General features: G+C 34.2%; 1 protein-coding gene across 3 annotated transcripts in view; it reads left to right on the forward strand.

Moving 5' to 3' along the window:
- Positions 1-24,983, forward strand: part of ATP8A1 (ATPase phospholipid transporting 8A1) — a 102,070-nt gene that overhangs the window by 25,935 nt on the left and 51,152 nt on the right. For 2 of the 3 annotated variants that reach the window (XM_035550470.2, XM_035550461.2), the window contains exons 10-20: positions 3,290-3,401; positions 4,312-4,477; positions 6,083-6,210; positions 7,000-7,077; positions 10,004-10,092; positions 14,673-14,745; positions 17,094-17,199; positions 18,551-18,633; positions 18,802-18,851; positions 23,166-23,235; positions 24,319-24,403. In XM_035550470.2, the coding sequence (XP_035406363.1) occupies positions 3,290-3,401; positions 4,312-4,477; positions 6,083-6,210; positions 7,000-7,077; positions 10,004-10,092; positions 14,673-14,745; positions 17,094-17,199; positions 18,551-18,633; positions 18,802-18,851; positions 23,166-23,235; positions 24,319-24,403 (1,040 nt within the window). Of the gene's footprint in view, positions 1-3,289; positions 3,402-4,311; positions 4,478-6,082; positions 6,211-6,999; positions 7,078-10,003; positions 10,093-12,008; positions 12,054-14,672; positions 14,746-17,093; positions 17,200-18,550; positions 18,634-18,801; positions 18,852-23,165; positions 23,236-24,318; positions 24,404-24,983 lie in introns of all 3 variants that reach the window. The other variant, XM_050710416.1, reaches the window with a different exon arrangement.

The raw sequence follows: 24,983 nt of genomic DNA on the forward strand, positions 1-24,983 counted from the left end.
AATTGAATTATTTAATTTAAAAATTTGAGTAAAAAGAAACATTAAATGTGCTCATGGCTATTGTGCCTCAAGAATGTGTAGGAGCATGCCATCTGCTGGTCAAGCAATTTGTCATGTGAGAAATTCAGTTTAGAATATGGTTCCTGTGCAGTAGAATAGTTCCAGAAGTGTGGTTCTAATATAATACTTACCTTCAGTGAAAAAGAATTGCAGGTAAGTAACTCTTTTCAGATACTGACCTTATTTCCAAACTGAAAAATCAGGGATGAGTTCTCTTTCTCCTTATATTGACTGAGTCATGGTTCCTGGAGGTTTTCAGAAGACATGTAGATGTAGTGATTAGAGGCATGATTAAGTAATAAACTTGGCAGGCTAGATTCACAGTTGGATTTGATGATCTTGGAGGTCTTTTCCAACCTAAGTGATTCTCTGATTCTATAACTCATTGGAGCATCAGACTGCTGTGTCTGGGTGTCCTTTTCAGTCTTTTCTTCTTGCCTTCATGTAAAAGCAGCTGAAAAAAGGCAGTGGTTTTGTTTTGTTTTTTTCCTTTCTCCTGTTTTAGATACTCAGTATGCAAAGAAGTAAAACTCCACTACAATTTTTAGCTTTTTGGCTAGATCTGTAGACTAAAAGAGGCCAAAATAGTTTTCCTGGTATCTTGTGTTTTTTTTTTTTTAGTGCGTTAACTCTTCCTGCAACGGGTGCAGCTCTTTGTTATGCTCATAAACATATAGAATCATGTCAGTTGGTTTTAGGAGGTGAAGACTGTTAGTGGGAGAAAGGAGGAAAGTTCTTCAGCCTGGATGAATTTGAAATTATGATTAAACAAAAGACCCAGAGAAGGAGGAGTGAACAAGTTAAAAATGAGGGATGAAATGTTTATTTAAAAATAAACATTTTCTTGAAGGCTATTTTAAGGAAATTGTGGATAAGAATGCAGTATGCATGATAACAAAATCACTGGTATATAGGCTTTCAAACATGTCTTAGAAGTTAGTAGCTCTTAATATGGCTGGATAGTGTGCTGAAGAGATTGAGAACATCCCTTACTGAATATAAGCAAAGTGTGTTGCAGAGGAACCATTAGTTACATAGTATACAAGAGGAATCAGATGAATTGGAGCAGTTTTGAGAAGGCTGAGGCCATGAAATAGAGACTTTAGAGCTCTGTGGAGTCATAGCAGCATTATAGAATGGGATAAAGTCACAATGTTGAAGATCAGTAGCATGACACCTGGCAGATCAGGGCTTTCTGTGTCCCTGGTCATCTTGCTGTCTATCTTCATCATCTTGGTCTGTGCACCAGTTCTACTGGCGACAACTCCCACTGGCTGCAATCATCATTCTGTTTTGGTTGTATTCTTAATAACAGACCCTTGAGAATAAATTCCTGTCACAAGAGGGAGAGGTATCCATTTGAAGGCAGTCTTAGAACTCACATGAGTCTTAGAGCAGTCTTAGAACTCGGGAGGAATCTTAGAACTCATCAGACTCTTTAAGGAAAGACAGTCTTTTGGCATTCCAGAGAAGGTCCATAGTTGAAAACGTTTCCAATTATCTGTAGTTAACTTAGTAATAACTTTTTTGGTTATATGCCTTTCATCTTTTTGTCTGTTAAATTCTTGTTAGCCTTAATAGACTGAAAAATCTGGTTATTCTTAGAATGTAATCCATTATTTAAATGTCTAGATTTTGTGCTGATGGGTGATCTAAAAGACCAAATGATTCAGAGCAAGGGATGAACAAAAAAAAGTGCAGAGCAATTTTTGATGGGAACAGGAGTCACTCTTCATGATTATTGGATAATTCAGACCCCAGCAGTTCCTTTCATACTTGAAAGGAAATTTATTTTCTTTTAATTTTACCATGATACAAACATACGACAAATACAAAAAGAACATAGTTCAAATTTAGATAACAAGTCAATTTCAATATGTTGTATATTTCTTTTTTTTTTTCCCCTGATTCTTTTCATGATGGCTTACATGCACCTTGAAGTGTCCCATATTTTTGATGGCTATGTCATTCAACACTTCAGTGGGAGTGGGAAATGATTCCTTAAACATTCAGTATGTTCCACAGTAATGTTCTAGACAGTAGGTTGTGGTGGGCTAGGGTTTGTTATTTGTTTGCTTTATATGGGAAAGCATTCAAACGTTTTTTTTCTGGAACAAGTTCTTTCCTAATTTCTGCAAGAACTTATTACAAAAGAAAAAACTTTATTGACACTGTTGATTTTAGCAGAGGAAGAATGTGTTGTTTTTTCTTTACTTGCAGTCTTTGCATCTTTAAAGCTTGTGTATGAAAGGAGAGAAGGGACATGAGGGTCCAGAAGAAATTACTATCTGAAACTTACTTGCTGAGACTGACCTTATGCTCTCTGTGCTACCAGAAATGTTACCAAATCTCATGGCTTCTTCAATTTATATCATATATATCAGAGGTATAGCTGCTGTCTCCAAGCAGCTTATATGCTCTCCTAATAACATGTTGGTTTCAAACAACTCTAAAGATGGTGGATTTAAGTGAGAATGGCAAACACTAAAGCACTATTGACAAGTCTGAACTGCTAGCTAGTATTTATGGAAAGAAAAGTGCAAAAATAGGAAATCTACTATCCCAGGAAGAGACTGATAATTATCTAAAACTTCTTTATTTTAAGAAAACCTGACCTACAGTATATGGATAAAGTCAGTTGTCTAAATTTAAGACAGTGGGACATGTCCAACATGCTATGATTTTTTTTATTCCTCATTTAATCAGTGCAGTTCTAAAAGAAGAGCACAGGAAAACTGCAGTTTAAAGAAGATGCAGAAAATATTGCTGGGAATTTTACATAGTTAATCATGTTGACAAAGAGTATGTGTTTGACTGGAAGAATGGATTAAATTGAGAATTCAGAGAAAACTAATTTGAGAACCACTTTGGAAAAATCAATTTTATAAGAGTAGTTGTGTTTTGGCATACAATTATAAAAGACTTTGTAATCTTAAATCAGTGGGAAAATAACCTTTTTTAGTTTCAGTATGCTTACTAAGTGGTACCGTATCTTTATCATCCATAGTCTAAATTAAATGGTAAGTAATATTATTGCGACTTGCCCTAAACTCTCAGGTTTTCTCTAAGTCAGCACACCAAAAAAGTTAACTCTGAAAATGATGTTCTTAGTGTATTTACAACAATCATCTAAATTTTGAGAAATGAGCTAACCATTTTAACAATTGTTTGTATTTGTTCATTGACATTGATAGCTTTGATGCTAAAATGTAAAACTGCTTCTTTCTAGTACTGTTCCACTGGGATCTGATCAGATTCTTCTACGAGGAGCTCAGTTGAGAAATACTCAGTGGGTTCATGGGATAGTTGTCTACACAGGACATGACACAAAACTCATGCAGGTTTGTCGCTTGGTCCTCTTTTGATTACCTCTTTTGTTACCTTTTTAGACTGCTGTTTCATAGAACAAAAATTCTTTAAGAAAACATAGCTAGAATGAATATAGTAGATGTCGGTAACAGTGCATCTTTCTTACGAAGTAAAAACAATAAAAATAAAGCAGTTACTTGTTAGAGCTGTTACGGTTACCAGTTGCTTAGTCACAGAGTAGTTTTTCCACTAGTAAGCATATTTATTGATTATCTTTTGTAACTTATGTTTTTGAAAACTATCTATTAGCAAATTGGATCATTATAGTTTGCCTGTTCATCTTTTTTTATTTTTGACTGCTCCTAAACTGTCCTCTTGTGGAGCTTTCTTTCAAGTACAAAGGTAAGCATTCTTGTCAGAAAATAAAGTGAAACTTTATTTGCAAAGTAAGAAGGGAAGAGAAACATTCTTGAATTATGAAGTTACTTTTCCTAGTGATGTTTGAAATATCAAAATCAAGATGCATTTGTTGAGCAAAAAGAATGCTTTCAGTTTGGTCATGCATGTCTCATTGCTTTTCTGATTTGTAAAGCAGTAATTTGAAAGTTTGATTGTTTGTATTAATTAACAATGGTTTTCTATAGCTCTGATAGGTTGTATGTATGCACATATATTTTAAATGTTTACTGTTAGCTGTTAGTGTTATGAGTGTTCTGTGTGATTGTTTAAAGTGCTTGTGACACAAATCTAAACCTCAAATTCCTGGGTTTATAAGCTTTCTTTTTTTTTTCTTTGAGTGAAACAGTTATGCTATTTATGATGATGATATATTTGGGAGAATGCTTAGAAATAAGTGCAATAACACGAAATTTGGAGAATGAGAACTGCGTGTATGTACATCTTTTAATTTCAATAGACACTATTGTTTTTTGTCTCTTGCAGAATTCAACAAGTCCACCTCTTAAAATGTCTAACGTGGAACGAATTACAAATATTCAGATTTTGATTCTGTTCTGCATCCTTATCGCCATGTCTTTGGTCTGCTCTATTGGTTCAGCTATATGGAATCGAAGGCATACTGAAAGAGATTGGTATCTTGATCTAAATTGTAAGCTGTAAAATTATGTATTAATGTTTTACTGTTTAGTTGTCGTGAAATCTTTCATATTTGGAAAGGTGGATGATTACCATCCTTTACATAGTGTTGTTCTTTTTAATCAGTTTTTCTTTATTGATTGTTTACGAAAGTCATTAGTCTAGGTATATCACAGCACGTATAAAATTTACCTGATTGTGCAATGTAAGTTGCTGCTAAACTCAGGAAGGGAAGCTTTGTTGTTCAAGCCTCTACATCTCTGCGGCTCAGCAAGTTCTGTATCAGCATTCCACTAACACAGTCAACTTCCTAGATACCAGACTGAAGTAGTTTTCAGCTATTACTGATGTTCATATTTAAAGCTGCTGTGACTTTTAAGTTCCCTTATCCTGGGAAATGATGCTGTGAATCTATAACATTTTACTATATGAGAATCTAACTAAATATTGGCTGCCAATGTCAGATCCTAGCAGGCTGCTCCTAAAAAAAAGAGAAAACAGGCACAAAGGGTCTCATCTAGCATAATGTATTGACAGCTCTACTCAAAGTGGATGTATAGAATCATAAAATGGCCTGGGTTGGAAGGGACCTCAAAAATCGACCAAGTTCCAACCGTCCTACCATAAGCAGCGATGTCACCTACTAGCTTAAGGTTGCTCAGGGCCTCATCTAACCTGGTCAGAAACAGATGTCATTTATGCTGATAAAATTCTTACATAGAAAATTTTCCTCTACTGTTTCCTCTACTGTTTATAATTGTCATTGCATATCAAGACATCTGAATTCTGCAGGACTTACTTTGAAAGGAATCAAAGCAGGTTGCTTTCTGTTAGTTATAAATACAATCTTTTTTTGTCTTGTTTTGCATCATCAGTTTAGTGTTGCTGGCATTGTTATAAACTTCAGTATTTTAAGTACGCTATTGACTATTCTAGTATTTCTAACAGTATCTGGTACTCTGGACACTGTTAGAGCACCAGAGTAGTTAGAAATACCATTTGTGTATTCCAATAAGTTTTAGGAAAGAAATTTTGAATTCCAAACTACTTGTGTTATCTAAAACTTTAAAAGGGAGAATTAGCTTAAAACTGCTTTTTGATTTCTGATTCTTCTAGAAGTTTCATTAATCTCTCTAATTTCATCTCTCCTTTTCATGTGGTATGGATTTACCATTTCCATAAAGTTTTGTTGTTTTTATTGAGGGAGGAAGTAGGAAGGTGGGAGGATAGATGGAGAATAATCTCATTCTGCTTGTTTCCCACTTAAAAAAAAAAAAAAAAACAAGTTAAGATTATTATCTTGTTAAATATTATTATCTAATTAAATATTAAGATTATTATCTTAACATTTAGGAAAGGCTGGAAAGTTTGCTTTTCAAACATTGGAGAAGATAGCAAAAATCTCCAAATTAGAACTCCACTTTATTTTAATAGAAACATTTAACACTTATCAAGGTTGTATTTATAGGCAAGTGATATTATAATTCATTCTCAAGTGTCTTTTTAGACGTAAAACATTATAAAAATTAGCAGTTAAGACAGTACTCTAAATGTACTATATACACGTGCTTTTAAGTATGGTCTTAATTTTTTTTTTATTTGCTTTGTCTTTTGGCAGATGGTGGAGCGAGCAACTTTGGATTGAATTTCTTGACTTTTATCATTCTCTTCAATAATCTTATTCCAATCAGTTTGTTGGTTACACTTGAAGTTGTTAAATTTATCCAAGCATATTTCATAAATTGGGTAAATATTTTTATAATATACATAGATTTCTAGAACCAAATGATTTACAAGTTAAATGATTGATTGGTTGTCTATGTATACATTTCTTAATGTAAATACTTAAGTGTGCAGTTTATTATTACTAGGATCCAAGAAGGTCATGGTATATGGCTTTATTTAGTGTTTTTATATACATACAGGATAGCTTTTTGGAGCACTTTTTCCAGTGCTTTGTACTTTATCACTAATACTGAGGTCTCAGACCTTCAACCAGAATGATCAGAAGAAAGTACAGTCCAGTGGAGTTTTGTCCAGTTTCATTTCTTTGTTATTTCTGAGCTAAGCTCATGTTTTCCCTCTTTTTTTGTCCCACTGTAATTTATTGTGTTTTTTTTTTGTTGTTGTACAAAACCAGTGTCTATTAGTATTATCTTTCATAAAGTAGATAAAGATCATTTTGGTGTCATCTTTTCCCCCACTAAAAAAATTAAAATAAAAAATGGGAAGGTTGTCTGTTGGGTTGGGAAGGGGAAAGGAGAAGTATTGTTTTTTTCCTTAAATCAATATATGTGTTTTTATTATCATACCTTCAATTTTTCCATTTTATCCAAATGTAAGTTAATCATACCATTCAGAACTCTGGTTCCTTGATCAAATGTGTAAAATAGATTTACGTGAGGTCATGCACCTTATTTTTATGTTCAGTCTCCTGTTGTATATTTTTCTATTTACATACTAGATTATTTTTTTTTGTAACAAGTTATGGAAGACTAATTTTAAAATATATATATATACTTTTTTTTTCTTTAGGACATAGACATGCACTATGAACCTACGGACACTGCTGCAATGGCTCGCACTTCCAATCTCAATGAAGAACTTGGACAGGTAGAAAAAGTTACTGGTTCTAACTCAGTGTGTTTTACAATCCAAATTATTAAAATAATATGAGGACCTATTTCAACGAACAAACAAGAATTATATTCTTGCATTTTTACGTGTTTATTTATATATTTTTTACTAGTTTTCTCAGATTAATTCTTCATTTTGCTTAAGAGTTCCGTTTTAATATTGTAAAATCAATCACATTTCACAAGAGTTCACTCGTGGTCTACATTTTATGAAAGTTTGACTTCTGTAAAACTGTCTAGGGTACAGGTCACACTTCTAAAAGAACTGCATGTTACATTTGCTTTTTCAGCCAACTGTATTTGCAGTCTTGCTTTAAAAACATGCTAAAGTTTTAAAGATTTTAAAGTGGTGCTGGTATACAGATTGTGTGGAACAAATATGTGCTCATATAACTGAGCTTTATTATAAGCACAGGTATACATGTTCTTGCATTTCCTAGCCTACAAGTTTTCGTAACTAATTAGGTCTTTAATTTACTGTTTTGGAATGTAAAAGTTTTTTATTGTTCTTTATTGTGTAAAACTACAAAGAGAATTTTAACCGTTTAGCAAACAAATCTCAGGGACAAATGCTTAAAAGATCTGTCTCTTGGGAAAACAACAGCTGAAGGTTAACATGTTCTGACATTAGACTACAAAGAGTGGAAGACAAGATCTTGCTTTCTGGACTTATGAAGTATGTACAGATTGCAAAAATCTTGGCTCTGTTCCTGACCTTACAGGAAAGTACAGTCTCCTTTAGTGGTGAAGAGACTCCAAGTCTCCAAGGTGTTTTTTTTCTTACTCATTTTAAACAATTTTTTTTTTTTTTTTCTCTGGAGTTTGGTTGTCATTCATATCCCCACTTTTCCACCTCAGCAGTTCTTGTCTTCTTTTTTAAGTTTCTCATCAGAATCTCCTTCTTTACCAAGGTCTAGTCAGATTTCTTTGGATCTCCATTTTCACTTTTTTGCCACATTCTTTTTTGGACAACTGGGATAGATTTCTGTAGAGAGACCAAAGGACAATGTGCTAACAAAAAGAGCAAGTTTCTTCACTGAAGTACGTGTCAGCTTCACATTATTAAGAGAAGATTCTCCACAAGAGATCTCCAGGTTTAAGAAAGGCAAAAGTTTAGTTTTGAAAAAAGGTTGATTTTTTTTTTTTTTTTTTAGCTGCTATTCCTGCTTTTTTCCCCCCATTCTGACCACACAGAAAAAGTGCATCTTGAGGTGTAAACCTGGCGTGGAAGATTTCTCTCAACTGCTGTTTTGGCTAAATAGTAATCCTTGAGAAACAGAATCTTTAAATTGGAGACGCTGAGTAAATTTTTGTAATTCAGTACCAGTAATCTAGTACTAAATCTAGTTTTTAATCTAGTAATACATACCATTACTGGTTCCATCTATATAATGTATAATACAGTTAATTCTTAATTAAAAATACAAAGATTTTTCATGAAAATAAATTTTAATGAATTAAAACTGAAGTTTGTCTTTGATTTTAATAGTCTTAACTGAGCCTCCGTTGAGAATTTATAAGCCTTCGTTTCATCATAGACCATTTCATTTCTTCATAAATAAACTTTTTTCTTTCCATCATGTTTGAATTATATTTAAAGATACATAGATCCAGTTCTTTTAGCTTCAACTATTAAAATACTTTACCTAGTATTTATGAAGTACTAATACTTCCAGAGAGGAAAGCTTTATGATGTTAGGGAAGTAGGAGACCTAGAGCAGGTAGAAAGGCCATTGGTCTTTGCTAGTTTCTTGTATTTCAAAATTATGTAGAGTGGGGAATAGTTAAGCATACCACCATGTATTGAAGCAAGCATAAGTTTCAAGTCATCTCATTCGATTGCCGTTTTTGGAAATGAGTATCAAGACTTACCACATTTGTGCATCTACCACATTTATGTACTGTGTATTTTCATTTCCTATAAATTCAACAAAGATGCAAAGGTTGGAAGCAAGGGATGAATACAGTGTCCAAGCAGCCAGGGGTCAGGTTAGGAAAGTCAAAGCGCTGTTAGAATTAAATCTAGCTTAAACCAAGCGCAAGGTCCTGTATCTGGTTCAGTGCAATCCCAAGCACAAATACAGGCTGGGCAGAGAATGGATTAAGAGCAGCCGTTATGAGAAGGATCTGAGGGTGTTGGTTGATGAGAAGCTCAACATGAGCTGGTAATGTGCATTTGCAGTCCAGAAAGTCAACCGTATCCTGGACTGCATCAAAAGATACAGAAATGTGGACCAGCAAAGGTGATGGTTCTTCCCCTCTGCTCCAGACCCCACCTGGAGTACTGCATCCAGACCTGGGGCCCCAGCACAAGAAAGATTTGGACCTGTTAGCAGGTCCAGAGGAGGGTCACCATCTGAAGATGATCAGAGGACTGGAATACCACTCCTATGAAGACAGGCTGAAAGAGCTGGGGTTGTTCAGCCTGGAGATAAGGCTGAAGGGAGACAGCTTTCCAGTACCTAAAGAAGGCCCACAAGAAAGCTAGAGAGGGACTTTTACAAGAGCCTGTAATGATAGGACAAGGCGTAGTGTCTTGAAACTAAAAGGTAGATTTAGATTAGATATTTGGAATAAATTCTTTACTATGAGGGTAGTGAGGCACTGGAACAGGTTGCCCTGAGAAGCTGTGGATGCCCCATCCCTGGAAGTGTTCAAGGCCAGGTTGGATATGACTTTGGGCAGCCTGATCTATTGGAAGGTGTTCTTGCCCATGGCCGGGGGTTTGGAACTAGATGGTCTTTAAGGTCTCTTCCAACCCAAACCATTCTTGCAGAACTGGTTAGAATATATGTGTGTGTGTATATATATATATATATTTAGTCTGTTAATAGCCTTGAATTATACTACATATGTAAATAACTGTTGAATATTAACATATAATGAATTTATCATTCATTTAGGTCAAATACATATTTTCTGACAAAACGGGTACCCTGACATGCAATGTCATGCAGTTTAAAAAATGTACTGTGGCAGGAGTTGCTTATGGGTAGGTATTTTAATATATTCTTATTTCTTTATCTGTATTCCTTTTTTTGCCTATGCATATGTGCACACACTAAATTAACACCACAGTTAAAATAAACTTATGCCTGGCAGTAGGCACAACTAGGAGTCAATTTGTGACTATCAGATGGTACTTAGAGGAAGTATGAACATTTCAGTCATGACACGTCTTTTTGGAAACAGGAGCAAAAAATGAAGTTTAGATAGGCTTACTGCAGTAACACAACTTCAGTATGCCTATTATTTTTCCTGTTGCTGTGTCTGGTTACTGTTGATGATTTTTTCTTTAAAAAAGGTTTTTCCTCAAAATTAAAAAAAAAAAAAAGCTACTTTAGTAGTCCATGCTTCATGTTTTATGTAGGCACGTGCTTTTGCACTAGACAATACATAGGATGAACAAGAATTTGAATTACAGTGCTCTAGCATGTAATCCAGATGGCTTTTATGAATACTGTTTAAGTGGCATAATTCCTAGTATCAATGCTGCTGTTAAGAAACCTCTTGAACTAAATGCAAACAAAGCGTTTTATTACTTAGTAGTCAACAGTTGCAGCCAGCTTCTTCAAATGAGTTTGTAAAGGCCTCAGACTTCTAAGGCTTTTTACTTCAAAGAAATTCATTAGAGCAATGAACAGAGCTGTAGCACCTATATTGTAAATGTCAGCATGCCTTACCAGTACATGAGATGCTGGACTTAGGCTGATCAGTAAGCAGATAATTAGACACCTGTAGAGCTGGGCAGAAACCAGGCAGAGGTTGTGAAATTAAGTTTTGGACTTGTGCTAAAAGTGATGTTTGGGCTTTTTATTGTTTGGATCACTTTGAAAATGCTAAGCTAATTTTGCAGAGTCTAATGTAGGCTTTCTGTTTTGAAAAACTTAGATACTTAATGCATTAACCATACTGATATTTTTTAATTAACAGCTGTAATAAAATAAATTTCCAACCCTGATGTTTCATACACACACCTATATATATGGCTCAACTTCAACCATGTGAGCTAAGATGAAAAAAATACACTAATGGTAATGGCACTTAAAATCAATATTTGGTTTGTTGTATACCTTCATCTGCACTTGGTATAGCACAAATTCTGAAATTTCTCCTTTGCAAAACCTGGATATGACTGTACTCTAAAAATAATAATAATAATTTGGTCTGATTCTTCTTCCTATATTTCATAGCTCCTGTCCACATCTTTTTGAAAATATATAGATATCAGATGCTTGTCAGATAAGCATCACTGTTTAGAAAGCAGAGTTTCTTTTTACAGTATGCCACTACAGCATGATAGCTACTGAGGGAACAGAGACTCTCTCTCTCTGTATTGGTGCAGATGAGAGATTGGAAAACAGAAAAAGATAGAAGTGGTTGTTGTGTCTCCTATGCCTCTTCTTTCTAATGTATTCTAAATTGTGATATATTCAAAATTGTGTCATCATGGGGCTGAATCCTGATGTGCAATGGTTAGCTGTGTTTTTAAACATTTTGTGAACTCAGATAAGCTGCATTAGCATAGCTTTGGATAATGGGAAAAAAAAACATGCCTTTTATTTACAAACAAAAAACATTATTAAAATGTATACTGAAATATAAAGCTAGAATTGTAAAGAGGGCTAATGCTTTGATATCAGATGGTGTAAGTTAGTGAGTAGACATGCTTCCAATCAAACAAAAATGATTATTTATATTTTATAAAGTCTCAAGAGAAACATAAGATTTTTGCATATTTTATTCTTTTTAGGCACTATCAAAATATTCAGTTGAGATGGTTTTAAAACTTTTTTTAGTCACTCAATTTCATGAACTAACTTCTCTTTTATATGTGATCAAATTTTTTTAGCCTTTGTGATTCTTTTTCCTCTCCCTGTTTCTATTCCTCCTTTGCTTCTTGTGCAGCCATTGCCCTGAGCCTGAGGACTATAGTGTTCCTTCAGATGATTGGTAAGCTCTAAAAGTCATTTAGTATGTGGTGTTTAAGATTCAAGCTTAAAGCTGATGAGATAGATTTTTAGAAACACAGCTAGATGCAAAGTATGTTACTCAGAAGTTATGTTTCAAGTCAATGCAGGCCAACCAAGTATTACACGAATTTATGACATAAGAATTATATGGTGTTAGGTTGTGTACTCTGGAGAAGAATTGTTACTAGGGTTACTGAGGTATCCTATCCTATCCTAAAGGTAGCCTGTACAAGTCAGAATTGATTATTGGAGAGACTTCTGTCATTTATAAAGGTAGTTGGTGTTATGGTAGCTTTGATCACAGTTTTCTACTGTTATCTAGCAATAGTTCAGTAATAATCTCTAATGTGTTTGAAAAATAATCTATGTTTGAGAGTGGGGAAGAAAATAATAGTTAATGTTTTGCTTCCTGCAGGTAGTTTTAGAGTATTAGCACTGCCTAATTCTTATCTGAAACTGCAATTAAAATACACAATTACACTTGAGGCCAACATTAGTCTTCTAACAGGGACCTCAGGAAAGGCTAAGTCCAGGCATCCTTTCTGCTGCCATCTGCATGATGGCTTGCACTTCCTTCTTGTTCTTTCTTAAATTAATTATTTGCAATCAAAATAAAGTGAGATAAATCCAGGACAAAATTTCATTTACAGTTTTTAAATTATCTTTATTGTATTTGTTGAAAGTCATTGCAAGATACATCACCCAAAACTCTGTAATATGTTGTCTCCTTATATGTAAAAGGTTTACAAGAAATAGCTTGATATGATAGCTTAAAACTAACATTTTTTTCTTTAGATTTATTTTTTTTGAAAATCCCTCCACATATTTCCAAAAAGTAGTACATATACACACCCTAAAATCTTACCTGATCTGAAGATCCTTATTGGATGTTATGACCTGATTATTACAAACATTCTTATTGTTATTACTTTTTAATTTTTATTTTATAATTTAATAATATTTTATAGTTGTTTATTACAAAAAAAAGTGTTCTTAACTGCACAAATGAGTGGTTTCATTAATGCAATGCTTAAGTGAAATAAAGCATGTTTTTGTATGATATTTATGCAATAAGGCTATTTTTAGTAATACACATCAGAATTTCAATAAGCACATCTAAAATAGGAAAATGAACCTATGCCTGAATAGTGGTTAAAAATATCCCTTTTATAAACTGTGAAATTTGTGTAAATATTTATAAAATAAATTACTTAGGAAAATTATTTTTGTATATAAATCTATTACAATTAAATAAATCTGACTAACATTTCTAGACTTAAAATGAATAATGTACCAAATTCCAAAGCTTTTTAATATTTATTTTTAGTACTAGAAATACATTCTGTCCTACTGGAAAACAGCAATATCTGCAAATATTTTTCAGTGGTTTTGGTACTGAGAATCTGAAAAATGTCCTGAAGTCTTTCTGTCAGAAAGCTTTAAACAGTCAAAGCTTGCCTTAAACTCTAAATAAATCTAATGTATCTGAAATCTTTAACTTCTAGCACTACAATATCCAGCTGCTTTGCATTAAAAAAAAAAAAATAGAAAAGAAAATCTTGGTGATTGAGGATGCTTTGAATTCCTCACTTTCATAATAGACTTTTGGAAAAAGCAGTCCTTGAGTAGTTATACAGAGTGCTGTCATTTTGTATTCCTTTGTGATAATGCAGGACTAGAACAGCTCACTTTTTCATAGATCTTTAGACTGCTGTTGAGACAAGTGTGTCTTATGCTTCAACTTAAAATCACTGAGGATATTCAGTTTCTTCTAAGACTCAAGGCAAAATCCAAAGTAAATGAAAAATAATGAACACTTTCCTCTAAGTAGGTTCACTTTTCAGCACTGTTTTGTTTCACTGAGAGTCCAAACTCAACTGATTTGTCTTGATACTCAACAATCAGCTGTAGTAACAGATCTTGCTAGAAGTAACTTCTTTTGAGCTCTCAGCTTCAGCCACAAGACTTATGCAATATGAAGGTTATTGTGTGACTTCGTTTCTCAAGAACCGTCTCCATCCTGTGTCTCTTCAATCCTTTGCTACTTCACCATTGTTGCTGTCTTTATACATCAGTTTACTAGGCTCCTTTTTGGTCACAAGCAGTAGAAAACAAACCATCCCTACCCAGGCTTCCTTAATGTCTGAACTCAGTTTGCTTACCCCTTTCAGGCACCTGACTTTCTTTTCTGCAGACACTTGCAAACCTATTCCAAAGCTGCTAATTTCTCAAATATAACCTATCCAGGTGTATGTTGTTCTGAATTGTTCCAATAATCTCTTCCTATGGAGATCAGGAGCCAGTCTTACGGTGTAGATTGATTTTTACTTCCTCCTGCATTATCTAAAGTGAGCAGAAAAACTTCCCTTGATTTGAGTGTACTTATATAAATCAAGGTTTATTAAAATTAGATAAAGTTTGGGGATATGAAACAAATTCCTTTTCACTTCATTTTCTCAGCATGTGACTGCATCCCTTTATTGTGACATCTACAAACTAAAATTTGTGTTTTGACCCTAGCATGGCAACATAACAATTCATATGCAAATCACATAAGAATACGCTAATGGTGATCTCTTTTCTACTTTATTATTTCTAGGCAGGGTTCACAAAATGGAGAAGAAAAGACATTTAGTGACTCATCACTATTGGAGAATCTGCAGAACAATCATGTAAGTGATATAGAAACAATTAGTGTTGTTTTATGAAATTAGAACATTGCTCTCACTAAGTCAAAACATTATGTCCTTTGAAGGAAAATAGATGATGTACTTACACAAAATCAGCATGCCCTCATGAATACTTTTATATTATTCATTGTTGATATATGTTAATTATATCCACTTGGAAATAACATCTAATCTTATCTTCTGTAGAGTTGATTTAGAATTTTCTAAGCCTGAAATATAACAGTCTTACATTCTTCATTCTATGGGTGTTTTATCTTAAGTCCTGCTGTGCATATAACGTCATGATGTCCATCAAAGCTTTCAGGATCAGTCAGTTAAGTTTCTCTCATGACGTGACTAATTATTTCAGTGCCCAGGCTTAGACAAGAATCAGGAATTAACTATATACATTGTTTTTGTGTACACGCTTACATAAGGTTAGATCATCAGCTCAGATGATGAGATGAAACAGATGGCTGAATATGAGAGAGCACTTCTTTAGAGTGAGGATGACAGAGCACTGCAACAGGTTGCCCCAAAAGGTTGTGGAGTTGCCTTCTGTGAAGATATTCAAAACCTACCTGGGATGCCATCCTGTGCAATGTGCCCTAGGTGATCCTGCTTGGCAGGGGCGTTGGACTACAGGATCTTCAGAGGTTCCTTCCAACCTTGGCCGTTCAGTCATTGTCACATGTTTCTAGAGACTAATCTTTGCCCAAAAGAGAAAATACATTTAACAGAAAGTTAGTAGGTTTATGATGTAAGGTTTATGATATAAGAAGCAGTACCACCATTACTATTTATTTTTTCATTTGTACAAGAGACTTTTTTTTACACTTTACATTTACACTATTAATGCAGGTGTTCTTGTTCTATATTTGGAGTGTAAATAAATTACTCCTATTTCCTTAAATTTTATCTTTCCCTGAGGGTAATTTCAGGGTAACTGGCAGGCAATGAAGCATTTTGTTCCTACAAATGGGGCAGCCTTAAATGCCTGGTACGCTAGTGCAACTCTCAAGCATATCTAAAGCAGCGGGGGCTCTTGTATTTACCTGCACAGGCCAGTTTCAGTGCTAGTTATGTGGACTGCTTTGAAGAAGCATCATCCTGTTGCTGCTGTTGTCTAGAGAATCCTTGGTGCACAAGTGATTGTATCTACCAGAAAACTCTGAAGATTCACAGTATTAGGTCTATGTAATATGAGCAAGATCTAATGAGCTATTTACCTTTTTTTAAAAAAGAGAAAAGAAAGCATTTGTATACATCTTTAAAATTCAGGCACAAATTAAAAGAATTCAAAGAGGTTTCACCAATACATGTTGAATGTGTTTATAAGTGATTTGGAAAAGAATCTGTAGTTCAGCCTTTTGAATACATCTTTAGAGCATCTTGGGGCCATTAGTGGAAGAGGACAGGAATCTACTCCTGTGTTTGATTTTGAAAAGCTTTGAATTCATCTGAGCTTTACAAGTCACCCATTAGTGTTTTTGTACTGTGGAATTGGGTTAGGTTTTCAGAGATTATTATATTTTATAAAGTAACATAAAGAAATACTACAAATATGCTATGAGAAATCTTGGTTGAGGTAGCAACTAATCTTATTTAGAAGGGAATGGTGTGGTTTCTTTTCAGCAATCATTCAGGAGTCAGTTCATTCATTTGCAAACTTCAGCTGTACTAATAAGGAGTGTTAGTTCTTTTTAGTCAAAAACAGTCAACTATTTCTGCTTAGATACATTCTTTTCCCCTTTCTTGGTTAAACCATGTGAAATTCTTTCAGCTTTGTAGATTTTGAAGTGCCTGAGATACTCATCTTAGTATCTTCCTTTAAAAACTATCTGCCTGACCTTGCGGTATTTTCCAAACGGCTTTCAGATTTGGTTGCTACATCTTTCCAAAGGTTCTTAAAAAGTATGCTAAGAAATAATGTGTTAGGCAAAAGTAATGTTAGAAGGAATATTTTTTAATAAAAACAACATCCAAAGAGACTTCAGTAAATAATAAAAAAATCTGTGAAATCATTTTACATTTTCAATACAGCATTCAGATTTACCTTCCCTATAAAATGCTTATTTAAATTGTTCTATGTTTCTGATTATTTGTTTTTGATTGTATGATAGTGAATGCCACTAAACTCTACATTGCTTATATTGAAGTACAGAAGCAAGAAATTATTTTGCATGTTGAAATTGGTGTACAGATAGATAATGTCTGCTTTATTTAATTGTTGATAGTTTAAAGAGAGAAAAATCTTTCATTATCATTTTCTTGGTTACTGTCTGTTCATATTATTAAAATTGAATTACTTATGGATTAAATTATTAATCATTTCCTGACTTTTTTTTTAGCCAACTGCACCTATAATATGTGAGTTTTTGACGATGATGGCAGTGTGTCATACAGCAGTTCCAGAAAGAGAAGGTGATAAGATTGTATATCAAGCAGCATCTCCAGGTGAGAGTCAAATAACTGAGTGAACATACAGTAAAGTTTTAAAAATAGTAAAAGCTATTTCCTCAACAAGCAAATTTTATTTAAAATGTACTGTTTATTTTGAAGTATCTTCTGAAATTAAAAAAGAAAACATATCTCAAAAAAAAAGTGTCAGCTAGAATCAGTTTTGTCTAAAAATATGAATGTAGACTTTTCTGATTTGCCTTAGAATATTTATACGGATGTCCTGTGGATTATATGAGGACAAAGGGTAATTAACCATATAGCATTCATAAGCTGTCATCAGATTGGTGAGGAAGTCCAAAGGAAGTGCTCAAATGCAAATAGAAATCAAACCAGGAGATAAACTGTCCTTGCTTGTGAACCTATTCTGTAACCATTGTAATTAGCACAGACTGTTCGTAATCAAAAATGAACAAGAAATTGTTTTAATAGGATAAAAGTAGTGATCAAGTCTACTAGAGACTGAGAAAAGATTATAACACAAAAGGTCTAGTTGAAGCCTACCTTGGTTCATAGACAACTTTTGAATTTGGGACACAACGCAGCAAGGCAAAATCTTTGAAATATGTGACATGAAGCAGATATTCTTCAGTCTTCGTCATCCCTGTCTGCCCCAACTCCTACATGGCTATCTATCTGGAAATTCTATCCTTCAAAAATTGAAAGACACGCATGGTGGTAGGGCCATAAATAAAGCTAACTGGGCCATGGCAGCATTTTTTTTTTTTTTTTTTTTTAGCAACGGTGAGCTAATTCTGTTCTGATGTCTTAAACCATTTGGAGAGAACCAATGCCCATTGGAGACTGGGTTCCCGAATGTAGCTACTGAAGTTATCTATTATTTACTGGAACGATTTATCACTCTTTTCTTGTAAATCACAACTTAAATAAAAGGGAAAGTACGTTGTGCAGCTCCCTAGTGAATAAGGCACTTAGGAATTGTGAGATTTGTTCTCTAAACAATGTTTAGTCAGCATCCAAACATCTGAGTCCCTGAAGGTGTGCTTAGGGGTAGAAAGAAGGCAGTATGTCTCATTTTTCAATGAAGCGGTGTCATTGCATCTACTGGAATGCATAATTTATTAGTTTGCAAGTTAAAACTTTGGAGAGTGTGTTCTCATCACTGTACTGAGAGATGTGCTCTTTTGGGGGCTTATTTTCTGTGAACTGTAAATTAATTTCATCACAGTTTTAACAGGAGAAACAAAGAGTACTTACCAACATCGAGTCTGGTCTTACAAATCTTTAAAGGAAAAAAGAAATTGAAAGCATCCATTAAATCACGGCGTAAGCTAACAGTTTTCTTGTACATCTTGTAAAATAAGTACTGCTGATTGACTTGTTGCAGATGAAGGAGCATTGGTCAGAGCAGCCAGGCATCTTCATTTTGTATTCACTGGAAGGACACCTGACTCAGTAATCATAGAGTCTGTAAGTATTTTGGGGTACCATTATAATTTGCTGTATTTACTATTGCCATATTAAATAATTTCTGAATAATTGCATCATAGTACATATCTATTGAGATGTTTTTTGTTTATTTTTGATTGTTCTGCTTTAGTTTCTTTTGCATTAATTTCCAAATTTTTTATGTTTCAGCTGGGACAAGAAGAGAGATATGAACTGCTAAATGTGCTGGAATTTACAAGGTAAGCAGCTTGTTGAGCACTTAATGTCTTTTTGTGAAAATACTTTATGAATTTACCTTGTGGGTAAACATCTGCATTTTTGATACTTGTACAGGCAAAGTGTGCAGGCTTGGCTTTTATTTCTATAATGAAATATATAGTATGTGATCACACCATAGGTAAAATAGTGCACTTGATTAAGATCACGCTTCTGGTTTTCTTCCAAAATATTTCCAGAGGCATATATTTTTTGTCATCTCCTTTCTGTCTAATATTTTCCACTTTTGCTTTTGCTCAGTTTCAAAAACATGCTTGTGGAAAGTGATCATTGTTTGCCTTTCCTTGTCCTCTTAACGTTTCCCTCGAGTTTACCTTGAAGATTCTAAAAGATCAAAAAATAAATAAAAATCCAAAGCAATAGAAAAGGGGCTGTAGATGGATAGGTTGTGTGAAATGAGAGTAGTAGTTGCCTATAGTTCTAATAATAGTAATAATAATGTAATAATAATAATAGTAATAATAATGCAAAGCATAACAGAAGAATCAGCAGAGTGGGAAAAAAAAAGCAACAGACTTGTTTATAGTTCTGAATGTATTTTAATGACTTCTTGCAATTAACATTAATGTTTTCTATATTGTAGAGGACATACTTGACATTTTTCAGACTTCCGCCATTGTTTCAATTTCCTGTAGGCACTTTTTTCACTTTCTGTTCTGGAAATTTAGCAAGCATGTTGCACATCTGCTTGTATATTGTTAGTTTGACATTTGTGTAAGTTCATACTTTATTCATGGGGTAGCAGTAAAAGATTCCTGTTTTGTTCCTATTTTTGCTCTTTATCTTGATTTCATAGATCTTAAAATTCTGTGTCAGTCTAAAACCATATTTTAAACAGTGATACTTCATGGAGAATGGAGAATTCCTTTTGAATCTTAGCCTCTGGAGGACTGAGCTTTTCAGTGGATACTAATCACCAAAACTTTACCATGCATTCTGCTTTTATAGCTGTTTTTGTTTATTCTAGGTTTAGCTTTGCTTGGAACTGACTTGCTGGAAGCACTAGAGGTCACCCTTGCTCCATAGCAGGAGAAATTCTGACAAAAACCTAACACCATATGTATGGGTAGCGGCATGTACCTTCAGAGTAGTAATCTGTAACAATTAAGACTCCTCCTAAGTTAAGAGTTTCCAGGTGTTCTAGGGTGTTTTTTTCCCCAGAAGAAATGCAAACTAATTTCTTACTGCCTTCCAGTACAAACCAGATCAGACTCTTCAGCAAGAGCGCAACAGTGTCAATATTTGATAGAGTAGTCCTTCAGAGAAGTAAGTTACAGAAGTAAAACTTGTAGGAATGCTTGGTAGAGTTGTATTTTACGGTACTCCGTTTTTGCAGTGATCAGAGGTGTGCCTGTGAAAACAGAAGTATACAATATGCTAATTATCCTTTGTAAGGCAGTAGCTTTCAGTCCAGCTGGTTTGTGAGCATACTGAAAACAACTGATAATCCTAAAGCAGCTGGGAATTATTCCTGAAATGTAGTGCTAATGTCTGTGGAGTAACTAGTGTCCTTATGAGTTGTACTCAGTTTCATTTGTCTCCAACAGATACTTTGCTCAGATGCCACAACTGCTGTGGTACCCTAAGTTTAAGGAACTAAAGAGTTTTTTAGACCCTGCTCTGACTCTGTGCTGTTCACCATGAATTTCAGTATGCGATTCCTTGTTTCAGTAAGCATAAGCTATGGCCGTTATCAGTGTAGAAATTGCACATCAGTGCAAGAATGTGTCATTATGCACACAGTTCCACTGATGGAGGTTTTGATTGTGTCTGTTTGGTTAGAGGAATGAATTGAAGTTTTAGCACCAGAATTAATTTCACTGATGACTATAGACCTAGTAATTGTATTTCAATATCTGGAGTATGCATCATCTATTGATTTAATGACTGATCTTCCTCTGCATCCCAGGAGCACATCTCCATATTCTAGCATAAGTCTTCTGTGGTAGTTATAGGGTAAAGCTCCTTGTCTAGAGAAAAACATTTTTGATGTAGAATACCACTGTAATTTGTCTGAAATGCATCAATAGCTTGACAAGTCTCAGACCCAATCAGTTTTATGAATAATGCACATTGCCTTGGCTGTTGTACTCTGCAGACAGAAGGCTGCCTTCTAGAGCATTTCAGATCTTACCTCCTCTCCATCATTGAAAGAGGGACAAAATGTACTGATCCTGTTCTGACTGAAGACTGATACTTGTAAACGTGGGGGGGGGGGGGGGGAAAAAGTGGCTGACAGAAGAGGTACCAAAACCTTGGTAGCAATATTTGTTTTTTGTGTTTGCGTGGATAAACTCTAATGAAAATTTCATCTTAAACTTTAGATAGGCCTTGCAAAGTAACAAAGGGCCCATCAAGACTGTTCCTGTCCCCTCACAATAATTCAGCTGAGCTGTAATCCCATGACAATTCCATGGGAATTACCAGCTATTGTCTCTCCTACGTGAAGAAAGTAAAACAAAAAAAATGGTATCGCATTGAGTTTCATGTAATAGCGCAATTTTATGGTTTCTTATTTTACCACAAAACAGACATAAGACTATCACTGCAGTGAAAAGGCTCATAAAAAGTTAAAAGTTAGAAGTCCTTGACAGTAAGTCCTGCTGATAAGCTTTATTGCAGTTTTGCTAAGAAGAATATATGTCAGTCAAGATTCAATGTCTGTCTTCACAGATCAAGTTTCAGAAAGTTACAGGAAAACATTGCTTATTCTCTGGTGCATCTTCAGTAGATTAATAGGCATGCAGCTGTATGCAGAACTTCAGGATTGCAATTTTCTTGTATTACAAGACAAGTAAAAAACTGCTTAGTTTTTAGCTATGAAGTGTGTGTGTGTGTGTCTGTATAAACAGTAAATATATATACATACACATATATGTATATATGTTTAAAAATAAATAGATGGATGGATAGATAGATAGATAACAGGTTCCTCCTCTTTTCCTTAGCTGAACATTCAGGCTGATGTAATGAATTAAGATAGCTATAAGCTAAACAATTATACCAGGAATCAATTGAATCTCAGGATTTTAAAGAAAGCTTAAGCAACATAATTGCAATTTAGATTATCTGAATTTCTCAATGGTTATCTTAGTGAATCCCTAACTGGACACTGTCTAAGGGTTTTATCTGAGATTTTTTAGATTAGAGATGAAATAGAGAAAGAGTTGCAGTAGTTAATGTCTTTTTATGCTGTCTTATGCAATAGTCACAGTAGAAATGTAATTAAATGTTGCTGCTCAGATCTCTGCTTGAAGCAAAGTGCACACATAGGTGGAATAGGAAAATATTTTCTAGAAGATAATATTCAGGCAGTTACTTCACGAGTAATTTTAAAATTCTTTCCTTAACCTATCTCCATATATTTCACTTATGGGATGTTTTCCTTGGCAATCTGAACTTCAGAAACCATTCATGCAATGCTATTTGATGATCTATAAATGGGATCCAGTTCCCAACAGGAACTGAACTTATAAAAGGACCATTTACTTCAATCTCTTTTGTGTATTTTACTGTGAGCTGTATGCATGACAAATTATTTTTGTTCCCTAAATAGTTCCTGTGGAGATGTTTTTTAAAAAAAAAAAAAAAAAGGTTTGAAAGAATTATGGTATAAATACACATTTTGACTGGATATGATGTTGAATCTAAAGTAGGTTTGTTGGAGGCCCTCAAAGGGAAGACAGAAAGCAAAGGTGACCATCTTGTCCATCCTTTCTTCCCATTCCTACCTTGACTTCAGTCATTAGGAGTGAAAGAAGAAAAACATAGATCTCATTAACAACTGAGAGTCAGAGAGTAGTTAACATGAGGCAAGGCACCTTCTAAATCTCAGCATGCTTAAAATAATGTGTGATGAATACAACTCTGAAGTATTTGATGACAGTAACGTGGCACAGTATACTAGGGACTCTTTCTGTTTGGCTGGGAAGGAAGAAAATGCTGAAGTGGTCTTTATGATCTTGGTCACATACGCTTTATGCCATAAGATGCTTTTCTGCAATCAGTAGACAATATTAAGGTGACAGTAAAGGTTCTTAAATTCCTTTTTGCAGGAAAAAGACCTACAGAGAAGTGCACAGAAAAACTGCATTAATTCTAGTTATTAGACAGCGAAACTGTTTTTCCATCCCAGTCATCTGAAAACATCATTCAGAATAGCCTTGTTCCTTTTCTTTTGAATTATGTAACTTATGTATCAATATTCATAGGTAAAATGTTGTTAAATATAAATATTTATGAACTACCCACTTACTGGGCATTTATTTCTCTTTCAGCTCTAGGAAGAGAATGTCAGTGATAGTTCGCACGCCAACAGGAAAGTTAAGACTCTACTGCAAAGGAGCTGTGAGTTTTACTATATTTTCACTTTATCAAAGAACATGCAATTACACGTACAAAAGCAAAAAGTTGTTAGAATGGTAGAATTTCAAAACATTGAAAATGGTGAAGGATGGGAGAGGATGATGCCTTTTTCAGTTTACATGATTTTATTATGTAGTTGTTTAATGTGATGAACTAGTTTATTTTTTTCCTTACTAACTGCGTAAGAAGGTTAGAGAGACCTGTTCATTCTGTACTTCTATGTTCTTTGTACTTTGACTAATACCTTTATACTTCGTATAAATTGTTTCTTTCTGTAGTCCACGAAAATAGATGAAGGTATGGTTTCATATCATTTACTTGCTGGGGTTGTTAAGCATGAATCAGTAGGTGGGAATAATAATCTAGTATAAACAACTAGATTCCTAGAACTGGGAATTTTAGCCTATCATCAGTGTTATGCCAGAAGTAAATCTTCCTGAAGATAAGATCAGAAGATAGCCTAATCACGCTTGCATATAGGAATGGCGGGGTTTCTCATTAGTTCTTGGTCCATATCTAAATTCATGTTTGATAGGGGGAGGAGGGATGGTGATGCAAATCTAATTCCTGAATGGTTTAAAAAGCTAAAGTTGGTGGAATATAAATGTCCATTCTGCATCTTCTCAAGAGAAGACAAGAAGCTTTCGTTAGCATTCTGTATATCAAGCTGGTTACAAAAGCCTATGAATGACCGTTATGCAAAACTAATTTTACATTTTGAGCTTAATATTAAAACAAAGACAGCATTTTAAAAGATCAAAATAATCCACATGGCAAGACAAAAGAAGATACAGTACCTTTCAAAATGAAGGGAAGTAACAGCAAAACATGTAGGAGAGACAAATTCTGCTGTGATGTAGTTTTTAATTTTAGAGATTCAGAGGGTTTAGAGTGTCCTTTTTTCCTTCCACTGAAATAAATTTACTTCTATTCATTTATATATTTGTACTGAAGTAAACTAATACAGTACTGCATATTTTTCTGCCACTTTTTCCTGTGTTTTTATTGTCTACAAAACACATTTTTCTATTAAATTGTTTTGTGTTCATTTTATTTATGTTGTAGGATACTGTAATTTATGACCGCCTTGCTGAAAGTTCAAAATACAAAGAAATCACCTTAAAACATCTAGAGCAGTTTGCTACAGAAGGTGGGTGATACTATTCAATTTAAAACTAAATGCAAATGTGGTTACTGTTCAACTATTCAGTTTTGCAGTTTTATGTTGCTGTAATGTTTTCTTCACATGAAGTTAGAAAATTACATTTTAGTAATGCCTCCCTAAAAGATAATCTTCTGAAAAAGCTTCAGTAGTAAGTTTAAAAGAAAGAAAACAACACTTCAGAGGCTTTTAAACAAAATATATTTTTCCGAAGAGCAGAAAACATATCGTACAATTTTTTGTCTTAGTGAATGTTTCATCCTCCGTGATCACTTTAATCTCCCTCACACAATGAATGCTGTAGCATAAGAAACAGCAGCCAAAGTGAATATACTTGTATATGACTAGCATAGTGTTTTTAAGGCAGCTTTACAATATATTTTTTTCTGTCACCACTCACAGTAAGAGGAATTGTAGTCACTAGTTTTCCATATGCTACTTTTTAACAACCACTCTTTCAAAGCAGTTGCTCCATTAGGGCTCATGAAATAGGAGTAGTGAGTAAAATATAAGAGACTATGAAATTAAGACTATTGATACAAACAGCCAATTATTAAGTTCCACAGTA

Source organism: Cygnus atratus, chromosome 4 (genome assembly GCF_013377495.2).
Source record: "Cygnus atratus isolate AKBS03 ecotype Queensland, Australia chromosome 4, CAtr_DNAZoo_HiC_assembly, whole genome shotgun sequence".
NCBI classification, from domain to species: Eukaryota; Metazoa; Chordata; class Aves; order Anseriformes; family Anatidae; genus Cygnus; species Cygnus atratus.